General features: G+C 43.4%; 1 protein-coding gene across 1 annotated transcript in view; it reads left to right on the forward strand.

Annotated features, from left to right (window-relative positions):
• Positions 1-4,984: 4,984 nt before the first annotated feature.
• iglon5 (IgLON family member 5) overlaps positions 4,985-13,062 on the forward strand; it is a 93,499-nt gene continuing 85,421 nt past the window's right edge. Inside the window, exon 1 of the mRNA XM_019279213.2 lies at positions 4,985-5,617. Within this exon, the coding sequence (XP_019134758.1) occupies positions 5,557-5,617 (61 nt within the window). The 5' untranslated portion in view covers positions 4,985-5,556. The remainder of the gene's footprint in view (positions 5,618-13,062) is intronic.

Consider the following 13,062-nt stretch of genomic DNA (forward strand, 5'->3'; position numbering starts at 1 on the left):
TGTCTACTCACCTCTACTTATAATCTTGGAATTTCTCTTCTTTACAAGTGCTTCTCATTCTCTATTTGTCCATTTCAGCACTCCTCCTGTCTGAAATGAGAGAGTCCACTATCAGTGTCTGTAAGTCGTCTTAGTGACTCTCTGCTGATCCTTCAAGTATAAATGAGCCCTCAAGTCTGGCTCAAGGCTCATATTAACGCTGTACATTGATGCAGGACTACTATTATCATTCATATTCTTCTTGGCAGTGTTGACCTCAGGGACAACTTCAGACAGAGACAATAATGCTTTTAGATCTCAAAACAAAAATAAAATTAATGCAAGTTTGGGAACATCACATACATACACACCAGTAATAACAGCCAAGATGACTCTAAACTGAGAAGTCAGAAGGTATAAAACGATAATAACTGATAGCAAACTGACTCCGTAATGCAAATCCGCCCTTGTTGTGGATAGTCAGTGGTGAGTGGTCAATGGTGAGGTCAGGAAGGAAGAAAGTGTTCAGAAGCCTCTGATGTCTTATGCTGTATTATTTATTGACGCTTGATCAAGGAGAATTAGAGACACTCTCAAAGTTCATCAGAAGTGCCTGAGTCAGTCTCACATTCTGCCCAACTCATCCTGGTGGATCGACTTTAAACCCCAAGATAACACCACAAATACTACACGCCCAGAATTAGTCAAAGAGAATGTCTTTACCCATGCAGGTGTTATTGTCAGCATATTCTAGTCTGGAGACACAGATGTCTGTTTACACAGTTTGGAACGCCAACGGCCAACTATCTATTATGTCTCAGAAGGCAGCAATAGGCAGCCTCTTTGACGCTGGCCACCACAGTGTTGAGATAGACTGGCACCTACTGTTCCCAATCAAAGCCGACCAACTACTACTGCTGAGGACCTCAAGGCCCACACGTGACCTTGTGTAACCTAAGGATAGAAAATTCCATAACTGACCCAGAGCCGATCTGGATCCTTTCATGAAGCAGCTTATCTGGAGTGGCATATTCTGTCCCAACCAATTCTGGATCCGTTATTCAAAAATGGCTCGCATGCCGAACTACAGAAACGCTATACACAATTTGGGCTGAAATACAACATCTTGCATCAGTGCTTGTTGGCAGTACAGACAGCAGTGCAACATAACAATACTGCTTTATAACTTACAGCCAAATAATATCTAGCCTGTGGCTGTTCAGGACCACAGAGGGCTTCATCTTATCAGTCAATCAACAAACATGGTAATTTATACTTTACAGCCTCTTCTCTACCCTTGACTGATGCTTTAGACAATAAGTGTGACCTAATTCAGGCCAGACACTGCACTGCAAAGTGTACATGTCTGAGTGGTGCATCATATTACCTGGCTTGCCTGTTGTCTCTTCATTCTCCCCAAATGACCTCCAAATGGGCTGTTCTGGAAGCAAGCCAGAAACTCTGGCACTAACACAGCAGGGACAATCAACTGGTAGCTGAATCCACCATACTTTCTTCACTTTCACTGGTGTGCATCAGTCACTGATTACAGGGGAGTTAATGCTCAAACACACCATGATGCACAGGTGCACTGGTGATACATGCAAACGGTATTGGGCACTTTAGCTCTCTGAATCTCCATAGCAGGTACTTGCAGGTGGTCATGGATGAAGACAGCAGACAGAAGACAGCTATGATCACCCACCTAGGCCTTATGCAGTTTAAAGTAATGCTGTCTGGCTGGCACCACCTTCCAACATTTTTTCCTACATTGACGACATCATCGTCTTCTTCAGGACTCAGGAGCAAAGTCAGCAGGACGTAGAGATGGTGTTCTACACCCATCGGACCCACAATGTCAAGAAATGCTGTTCTACGGTGTCAACACACCTGCCTTGGGGATGTAGTCTCAGGTAAAGAAGAAGTAAAAGTGGACCCAGCAAAGATTGATGCAGTCATGCCCTACATATTCCAAAGGTCTCCTGGGTTGGTGGGCTGGTATCACAAGTTCATTCCTAGGCTAGAAATCAGTTTTTTTTTCCCAATGTAAGTGTTCTAGTTTTACCAGCAGGAGACCACTTATCTATGAAGTGATTTGGGGGACAGTACAGTGTATAAGAGTGCATTTATTGAATATTTTTGGAGTAGCTCTCTTTTCAGTGTTGCTCTCTGTAGATGGTCTAGTGCTTTTCCATCCTCCCATTAGCAGCGTTTCAGCATATAGGCTCAAAAGAAAGCATCTCTAGGATATACTGTGTAGTATAACATTTTATATGGAGTTGTACAATACGTTTGTAGACTATGGTACTAAAACACAATCAGGACCGCTATATTATAAAAATATGATCTGTAATATGATTATAAACATAAAAAAGGTTGTACAATACTGTACATGATTTTAAATACAATAGAGTGTAAGCACAAGTAAGATAATGAAATGATGTATTATTGTGAATGGTTGACACTGTAATGTTTGAGTGGAGCAGAAGTGAAGATGTGTGGCAACACCTGCCATATGTGTGACTATAAAAAAGGATGTTTTGAGCTTAGAAATCAAGTTCCTTTTATAAACGGACTTGGCTTTACTTGTCTGTGAAAAGAAGAAAACTCTACTGCATTCGACTCTGGAGCTCTCTGGTGTGTTTTCTGAAGATCGAATTGAATTTTTGAACAAATGTTGCAAGAGTCTGGACAGTGTTTGGCTCAAGAAGTAGACAGATCCACAACAACTGCAAAAGTAGAGAACAACAGTGGGTAGGCCAGATATTCACGCTCAACAGTAAGTAACCACAGCTAGCGTTGCGTGTGTAAATGATTTGTTTGCATTTAATCACAATGCACAAATGCAACATCATTTCCTTTTGTTGATGCGTGTCAGTCTTATTCCAAAAATGAATATATATCTCTCAGTCTCAGCTTGTTTCCGCTGTGCTCGGGATGTCATACAGTATGATGGGGGCTGACGAAGTCTGAGGGTAATTGGCTTTGTAAAATCTTAGTCAGGATGCAAATTTGTGTCAACATTTTCGCAGGTGTTTCTACTTTTATCGAAGAACTTGGAACAAGAGACTACAAACACACTGCAACTCCTGACAGGTCTATAAATAATATTCATGCACACCGAGAAAACAGCTGAATTACTGATTGCAATCATTAAAACCCATTAATGACGAACTGCATATACAGTATGTCTCGTTTGGATCCGAGTTTTTAGTATCGCACAAAGGAAATGTTTCTATGTGTAATGTGGAATCTATACAGCAAATATCCTGTGGCATTTCAGTGCAAGTACTGTTTGTCCAAACCAAGAGAAAGAGGAGGACACGCTAGTTAGAGGAACAGTGTGCTGCACTGTGCTAGGCTTAATTGTTTTGTTCAAACAAGGCCACAGTCCATGATGAACTGAAGTTTCCCTTTCCGCAGCTTGCATATGCAATCTGCCAGTAGTGATATAAAGAGTATCTATCTATCTATCTATCTATCTATCTATCTATCTATCTATCTATCTATCTATCTATCTATCTATCTATCTATCTATCTATCTATCTATCTGTCGCGTCCATAAATCATAAATAATTAACTTTGCATCAGTTGGCTAGAAATCAGAAACTAGCATTCAGAAATTACAGCCTAATGAGCCTGTGGCTAACATTATAAACACGACTAGCTCCTGATTCACTCCACTGTGTCAAATTTAATTAATAGTGAAAAATAAGTATTTGCAAACATATCACACACAGTAAGTAACTAATGCTGGGCTTTGACTAGCTGACTCATTAATCAGTCCTGGGTTTTCTTAGTCCTTTCCTGTTCATCTTTCTCCATCTTTCATCTGAGGCAAATATGCAGTCAAGTTAATTCCCAACTGTATTTATTGTAATTCTATCCAAATACCATAAATCAGCAAGCGGTGCTTTATTACTTATGCTCTCAGCAGTAATAAAGCATTAATTGGTTATTTGGGGGCAAGTCTATCAATCATAAATGGAACAGTACCAGCTAATATGTCTCATTGCAAAAAATAAAAAATAAAAATGGCCCCAACAGACACTTGAATGAGCCGTATGTTGTGTTTCTGACCAAGGAGGTCCACTGATGGTGATGGTGCAATATGACTGTAATGAACTGCCAAATGTTTTGGGATTTATGCATAAATTTAGCAATCAAGTCATGTGGTATTTCACAGCTTCCTGTGTCCAGTTTCTGTCTCTGGCGTTCATGCGGGATGATTAGCTCGCCATGTGAATGGTGCTTTTAAAAGAAAATGAGATCTTGACTGTAGGCAACTGCGTCTCACACGTTCAATACCAAATGCAGCACAGAGACTAAGAGACTAACATGTTTATAAATGGCTCATTAGTACTTCTGCATAAATATAAAGCACATGGGGGTTTATGTCGCCTGCCACTAAAAGCCAGCACTGTGATTGAGTCAGTTGGTGTTTCTGCAGTGCTGTTACAATCTGCTCTGACTCTCTACCCAGTCCACCCAGTCTACCCACATCTCATATGCATGTGGGCAGTTTTTCTCCCCGTCTTTACAGCCCTCTCTTCCTCTTCTCTGACAATATTCATTTTCAGCAATTGAGTAACATCTGCTCATCAGCAACACAATGCTCTGTTTTACATCCAAACGTCTCCAAAAAAAAAACACGCGCACCGGAGCCCATATGGCTCCACCTGCCCCTCACAAACACACACACACACACACACACACACACACCCTCCCTCCACCTCTGTCCCTGTAGTTATCACGCCTGCCTGTCCCCCTGTGGACTGTTTTCTCTGAGTACTGCAGCAACACCGAACTGGCTATAAATCACATTGCATTATCGCCGCGCCGCGCTTCGCATGGCGCTTTGCCCGCCCAGTGCGCGCATGCGATTGGGCGGTGAGGTTCCTTGGTCGGCCTCTCCGAGCGGGACATCGGTGCAATCGTAAATCCCGCCTCCTTCCTTGGGACCGGTGATTGGGAAAGGGGCTCTCCTTGAACTGTCAATCATGCTCTTTCTTGTGCGTCTCGCATCCAGTGCTGTTCCCTGCGACTCGCTGAGTGCGGAGCGACGAGACGCGCTGCATACCAACAGAGACGTACGGGAGCAGGTTAATTAAGGCTGAAGTGGAGACTTGCGACTGATCGGGACACACAGACTGATCTCTGACAAAAAAAAAAAAAAAACATATTTATGTCAAGTCACTGGACAGTTTCTATTTTATCTTTTCTAAGATATATTCTCTTTCCTTCAAGGCACCGAGAGCCAAACTAAGTATCTGGGATATTTGTTTTTTTTTTTCTGCTCTGATATTTTTCTGGTTGAGAGATTCTTCCACACAGAAGACAAACAACACCTCTCCATCTCTCTCCGACATCCTAAGGAAAAGTGGACAAGACTGATGTTTTCGTGCAGTCACATGTAGAAGCGTTGGACTATTGCTGTTGACATTCATTGAGTGGGTCGTTTTTTTATATATATATAAATATATATATAGACACACAGAATCCCCACAACGGTACCTTAAAAAGGAGGAATACCACCAGGCTGCGAAAACAAGCAGAAAAATCAATCAGAACTCCATCATGGGCTGCCCCCTCTTGCGGAACGTGTTTGCTGGTTTGATCCTGGTTCTGCTGTCGAAAGGTAAGTTCTTATGAGCTACTTTAAGCGATGTGCTGACGGTTCTGTGCCGCTGCGCCTCTATACGCATCTTTGTATTTGATTTTTTTTTGAAAACGGCTGTGGAGGTGAATACTAATGACGAGGATGAGGAGGAAGAGATGGAGGAGGAGGAAGGGGAGGAAGGGGAGGGGGGGGTCTCTACCTGCCTGTAAATCACGCGTGAATTCTGTGCACTCAATTTGCTCGCACACAGATATACTAAATGTAGTGGGGATGGCGTGTATTGGTGTGTGCGTGTGTGTGTGTGTGTGTGTGTGTGTGTGCGTGCGCGCATGAGAGAGAGCGAGAGCGTGCGTGTGAGCGCAGAGGCAGGTTCGTCTCCAAGCCAACCTCGTGGTTCAGTGTAAGCAACGAGTGATGCATGTTAAGATGTTTACTATGGAAAAAAAAAGAAAAGAAAAAATAGACCCCCATCCGCTGTCGTCTGTGGACATTCCTTTACGTGACATGAATGGCCTGGTATCCCACGCACATGACGCACCATCAGTGCAAAGAGAGGGGGGGTGGTGGTGCGTGTGTGTGTGTGTGTGTGTGTGTGTGTGTGTGGGGGGGGGTTAACATAAGTAGGGATAGAAGCAATGCAGAGAGACTCAGGGAGGGAAAGACAGTGTTTTGTTCCACGTCTTCAAACCCAAGGTCGAGAGAGACAGAGAGAAATAAATGGTGAAGGATGGACAGTCATGGGTAAGAGGTGGGGAGGGAGGGAGGCTTAGGGGGGGTCAACCATGTAGTGGGGTAGTCAAGCCTATTTCCTCTTTTTTTTTTTTTTATCACTGGCATAAACCATCTTCCCCACCAGCTCCACAAAAACAGACACAATTCAATCATCTGCACAAAAAAAATTCCTGCAGTCAGAAACATTTCTCGGAGAGAAAACTTGCAGAAGATTCAGGTGGCATCTTAAACTGCTTCATTATGCAAACACAAACAGACAGTGTTGTAATATTGTTGTTGTCGTCCACCGGGGAACGCTAACCAGGGAATATTTCAAATCCTCTTACATTTTTCATCATGCCATCCTCTAATGTTCTCACCACGCTATGGGATGTCCCACCATATATTACGGCGTTCTCACCATGTGCTCTAATTTCCCCCCCTGCCCATCTAGCATTAACACAGACACACACACACACACCTGGCTCAATTAGCCCTGCTTTCATCTCATGGGAAATCAGTATATAAATAAATTACTCTGGCCCTTAATAACAATAATTGACGTGTCAGTGCAATAAGATGTGAGGTTAACAACCTGCAGATGCAGACGGGCTATAGCCTCCTGCTCCTGAGCTCCTTGTGGGCAGGAGAGCCCAGCTGGTCATGGTTGGCTTGCCACAGCAAGCCCCTTCACCACACCAGGCAGAGAGCAGACGGACAGCCCTGCAGGACACACACACAGCACACAAACACAATGGACTCAGCGCCGCGCAAAACCAACTCTACAACCCTACAACCATACTGAGTCTCATTTCAGCGTTTCAGCCTTCTGAATCCGTAACCTGTGGGTTTTTCGGGGATGTGAAGGTGTGACGAATCATGTAAGCCACAGTGGAGGAATGATTGGATATTGATGTGAGTTGTGCGCATCGCACATGTGAATCAGATTCATCTCAGACAGGGGATCCCGCCTGCTGCTCTGAGTTGCTCTAGGTCCACAATACGTCCATCTTTTAAGGTAGAAAGCATGCATTATAAAAGAAGAACATGACTGTTAAAAGGGCACTGTCCGCTGCTTGATAAATCATGCAGTAGTGGAATAATCCTGTTTATCTCTTCCCTCTTAGAGTCGGGCCTAGTGTGTTATGTGGTTGCTTAAATGCTTCACCACCACTGTGAAGCAGATTGCGTGTGAGTTATTATTGCCAGGTTAATATTGCATAAGGCGAATTTGTCTGAAAGACTTTATGACTTTATTCATCTGAAGATATTTCTACCTCTTGACAGAGATGATCACTCATTTAGCCACTTTACATTATACATGGTAACTATTTATTATGAGGGAATACCATTTTATCATTCATACTCTCAGAAACAGCAAATAAAATGTGTTCTCGACTTGTTTAATGACATGCCAACCAGGCTGAAAAAGAGCTTTTTCTTTGCTGCAAAACATAATTATGCTATTCAAAGGTTTCCGACTGGCCTGGCATGTGAATGCACAGACCACTCACATGGGTGTGATGGCCAGCTCTTGGCATGTCATGCCTTTCCCTTCACCCGTTATTCTCCCTTTTCTTCCACTGAGAATCATAACTCTATTAAGGTGGATGGCCAATCGCCCAGTCATACATACGGTAAAATATCTACATATTTCTGGCACACAAGCTGTCTGCAATTAATCCAAACCTGTTTCATCTATGAGACCAGACAGCGTGAGGCTTTGTTGTTTTCCAAACGATGGAAAATTAAGGCTGCGAACGTATCCACACACACCTCCACTCGAAATTAAACAATTTACCCTACGCTCAAAGGATTTCTGTTATGACAGAAACCTGCAAGATCTGATAATGAGAATAATGCCATCATTGATTCAGTGAAAAGTGAAGATGACAAGAGAAATTGCTTCTGCTTACGGTGGTACATTAGGTCACAGCAGAGGACGTCTAAGGTTATATATCAAAGGATATTATTTCAATTCTATATTTAGATACTCTAGAGACAGATTTCTTGCTTACAGACACCCATTAATGTAATTTACACTTACACACTGTGCTGTGTACTGTACATATATGACCAACAGTCCAACAGATGGGTCTTCCCACCCACCATGCACTGCTGTGATGGCAGCTCTAGTGAGAGGAAGTGTACAGAGCAGAAACACAGGTGAAAACAGGAGGGGTTGCTTTGTAGCCCGCCATCCTTCTTGTTTCAGCAACATATGGGGGCCAAGTGGGGTCAATGCGCATTGCACATGTTAGCACGTAGCCACCGTTCTTTCCTGCCCCCTCACACATACACACACACACACACACACACGCATGCGCGCGTACACACACTCACGCACACTCGACTGGATCACCAGTCTTGGCTTGGAGATGAAGAGAACGGCGATGCCAGCATCAACAGATGCCTTGCGCTCATATTCTGGAGGGGCCTCTGCTTTTTCTCTCCCCCTTTGAAATCCATGGTTTCTGTGTGCAGTTGTTTTCCTTGTTTGGCTTACAAATGCTCTGCCATTTTGGCAGGTTTTATTTATCTGCAAGTGTTGGAGTGAGAGGGCCTGGATTTGGTCTCAAGAGCCTTAGGGACATGGGTTGGAGGTTTAACCAGCCTGGAGTGGGTCTGCAGTCTGAATGTTTCTCCCTTGGGTATCACTTCACTATCACTCTTGTTACTCTGTGGCGGCCTATGGTGCTGTGAATCCAACATCTTCCACTGAATCTAGTACCTTAAATTAGTACCTTAAGAACCATCTTGCCTCCAGCTGTGTTTTGACCCATTGGCAGAGACAGATGCTGTGACGGAAAATGAATATGTGCGTTTGGTGTTGTATGGAAACTTGATTGTTGAGAGTTGATATTTCGGACGGTTTGGAGAATAAAGTATGGTGTGCTGGGAAATACATTGATATATTCCTTTGTTGTTGGGTATGGCAATGTTAGGTAAGACTTAGGTAAGAGTTAGAAAACTTTTTTTCTAGGTTTAAAGCAGCGTGATTTTTTGAAAATGTACCAGAAGTTACTGTAAAAAGAGAAATACTACCCAGTGATGATTTAGTAGAATAAGTGAAACAACTATAGTGACTTTATCCTTCATGAATCATGTCATAGTTAGCTACCACTGACAGTATTTTTGATTGAATTTCAAGGTGAAACACATCAAGGACTGCAAAATATAATTAGTTCAGTTCAGTCTTTTTGTGTCACATGGGGGAAAAAACTATGATTTTTAAATGGAGGAACACACAATGACAAAGGTAAATAAATGAAAAGTAAAAGTAAAAACAAGTTAATTCACAACCTTGGTAGACAGAACCTGATTTATTGTGAAATATAGTTTTTTTACGTGATCTTATTTCACACACTAAAAAGAAATGTTTGAATCTATTGCACCTGACCCTGGGGAGTCTTTACTTCCACCTTAAAGCAGCCAGCTCAAACTCTTTATTTTAGGGGTGGCAGCTATCAGTATCAATACGAAGTGACCAGAACAGAGAGGAATGGTGAATTGTATTCACTAGCATGCCCACACTACGTGGGTTTTGCAACATTTCCAATTACAGGCGAGACAGAGATGAATAACCCCTGAGCTGTTGACCCTGTCGACCTGCCAGGTTGTAGCTGAACTCCGCATCTCGTAGTGTTAGCAGCTATCTGGCCAGAGCGGTGACTGCGAGGTCACAGGTTCGAGTCCTTTGAGGATGGTTAGCTACATTGTTGCCGTGGACGATAGGCGCGTGCAACCCCACCTCGCTGCCCTTGAGATTTCTCCTGTCGGTTTTGATAAACACTTCACTGGGCCTCAGATATTGGTTTGCGGGGTTGGCAATTACACATAGTGTCAGTGTCATAAATAATGATTACAGCGAGGCTTGTTTGCAATTATAATTACAGTTATAATATATGGAGTTCAGTGTAATGGAAAGGAACTAGGACCGCTTTCAGCTCAGGACAGGTAGTTATACTGTGTTTAATTACTGTAGTAATTCGCTTCGTTACAACCTCCCCTCGCCCTCCCTCTGTCCCAGTCCCAGCTTAAAGACCTGCGTCGGTCCGAGTGTGAATATGAACATTAGCTGCGGGTTCTCGCTGTGGCAAATGAAAGAGGGCTATGTATTATTTAGTGCATGGGAAGGATCATTCAAGAGGGAGCAGAGTGGCTGTAGAAGCAAGAATAAGTGGTGGCTCATGTGCTCATATCAAACCACTGCCTACGCTAACACACACACACACACACACACACACACACACACACACACACCTACACATGTTCTGAGAAATAAACGTATGCGTGCACACACTGTGAAATATCTTCTTTACTTGGACCACTGGGAAGATGAATTTCAACAATTCCGCGACTAAAGGTGTGAACAGTAAATCAATGAAAAGGCAATGGAGCCCAGCCATGAGGGAAACAGGGGGCATATATATATAATATAGATATTATGATATATATATATAGATATAATATATAGTATATTAATATATATATAATATATATATATATATATATCACAACAAACTCAGCAGGGATAATTAATAACTCTTATTGATCTTTGTTCAATAGCGTTCATATAGAGCAAATCGAATAAGACTCAGCACTGTGCAAATTTCTCCTCTTTGATTTTAAAGTCTTTAGTCTACACTGCAGATTTAGCTGTCTGCAGGGGGAAGAGAGAGACGGAAGAAAAAGAGATGTTTTCTTGTTTGGTGATGTGCAGATGTTACATATTTAAGAGGAATGAATACTCTTAGAGGGCGAGAGAGAGCGCTGTGTGATTTTCTTCCCTCCATCCCTCTTCCTTCTAGTCTTTTTTTTTTTGTGCCAGGGAGTTAGCATCATTGGAAACACAATTCAGATTAGTGCAGGCGGCTTGTCCTGGGGGAGCCGAGAGGGACGAGGGTCCCGCTTCTCTCCCTGTCCTCATTACCAAAAGACAAGGAGCTCGCCGGCAAATCAATGGAAAAGGCTTAGGCACTAATGCAGGCCATGCCTGGTATTGGGACTTAGCTGTGTGTGTATGTGTGTGTGTGTGTGCGTCACTGTGTTCGTGTGTTTATGTGTGTGATCTTTCTCTTGTGCGTGCACGGATGTGTGTGTGTGTGTGTGTGTGTGTGTGTGTGTGTGTGTGTGTGTGTGTGTGTAAGTTTAATCATTTGGTGCTACAACAGAAGGCTGGAGAAAAAAAAAAACATTAGTTTCAAACGACTGCTGAATTGCTCGCCGTTGGAGTAACCTCAAAACTCCCGGTTAACTGCGCTGATATTTACCACGGGGACGCGCGATAACATGGAAGCCCTTTAATTACGCAGAGATAACGTCAGATTCATCAGCGAATCCATTTAGTCCAGTACCAACACTGTTACCATTGTAATTATAATTGCATTGTTGCCATGACTACTGCTTCAATAGCCCGCAGTTGTATACAACTTCCTTTACACTGACAAAAAAAGCACCTTGGTGTTTCCTGTCAGCAATGGTGGCATCGAAGTACCCCGAACAATCCACCTGTCTCACGGCTCAATCTGTTTTTGCAGCCGAAGCCGCTGTTGTTCTCACATTTGCCTTCATCCCACACTCGTGCCTTTTGTTTTGTTTACACAGGTAAAACTACTGGGTGCAACAAATGCTAAATAATGGTTTCATGTTGTGGATTTTCAGGCCCTTCGCCGCCGCTGACATCTCATGGCGCTGGAGGTGTTTCTGGGTCTGTGCAGAGGGGAGAAGGGAGGGCAAGAGGGAAGAGAGGGAAATAAATAAAACTGAGGAAAACAGATCAATAAATATTTCAGCAGCTGCTCCCTTCACAGACTTCTCCTGAAGCTATAAGAGGTGGAGAGAGAGCCGGAGAGAGAGAGAGGGAGGGAGGGATGGATGGATGGATAAAGTGCAAGAAAGAGAGAGAGAACAGGGGTAATTGTGTTCCAGACTCTCATTCACAGTGAGCGAGAGAGATGGAGGGTGAAAGAGAGAGACAGAGAATGGGGATAATTGTGTCCCAGACTTTAATAGACAGAGAGAGAAGGCATGAGTGAGGGGTGGAAAAGCGACACAGGGTGTGCTAATGAGCACTGCATACCAACATTGTCTCCTATGGGAACAAAAAGAGGCATATAAGAGGCTGGGTCCCCGGACTTTGGCACTACATAATAGTAACTGTAAGAATCTCTCTCGTCCTGACTTTCACATAATTCTAATTCCTGTCAGGAGTTAGCGACAGACCGTGTGGGTGTGTAGTTTGTGCAGCGAGCAGTTCTAAATGATAATGAGCCGGTCAGCAGCTGAAGACGGCTAACGTGTTGCTGTGAATCAAGTGTGGCCCGGCGTCGGTGCCACCTTTCTAACAGCAATTAGCTGATATGTTCCAGCATTGGCATGAAATTTGCACACACACACACACACACACACAAAAAAAAGCACATTAACATGCAGCATGTGCAGTGTGCTATGTATGTTTTATGCGGAGAGCGAGAAACAGCGGAGGGGAAAAGACAGAGGGAGCTTATGAGGGTGGACAGGCTGGAGAGATAGAGGAGTTATGAAAAAATGATTGAAAGAGGGCTGCTGGGAGGAAGCAAGGAAAGAGAGACAGATGGTGTGAGCGAAGAAGGGGGAGGAGGGATTCAAAGACCCGCAACAGGCAGTGATCGAGATGGATTGATTTTGCAGGCAGATGATTAGGCGGAATAAAAAAACATGGCAGGTTTATCCTGCCAACCAAAACTGTGTTTGGGTGATATCGCCATGAG

This window comes from Larimichthys crocea, chromosome XIII, assembly GCF_000972845.2.
Source record: "Larimichthys crocea isolate SSNF chromosome XIII, L_crocea_2.0, whole genome shotgun sequence".
Lineage (NCBI taxonomy): Eukaryota > Metazoa > Chordata > Actinopteri > Sciaenidae > Larimichthys > Larimichthys crocea.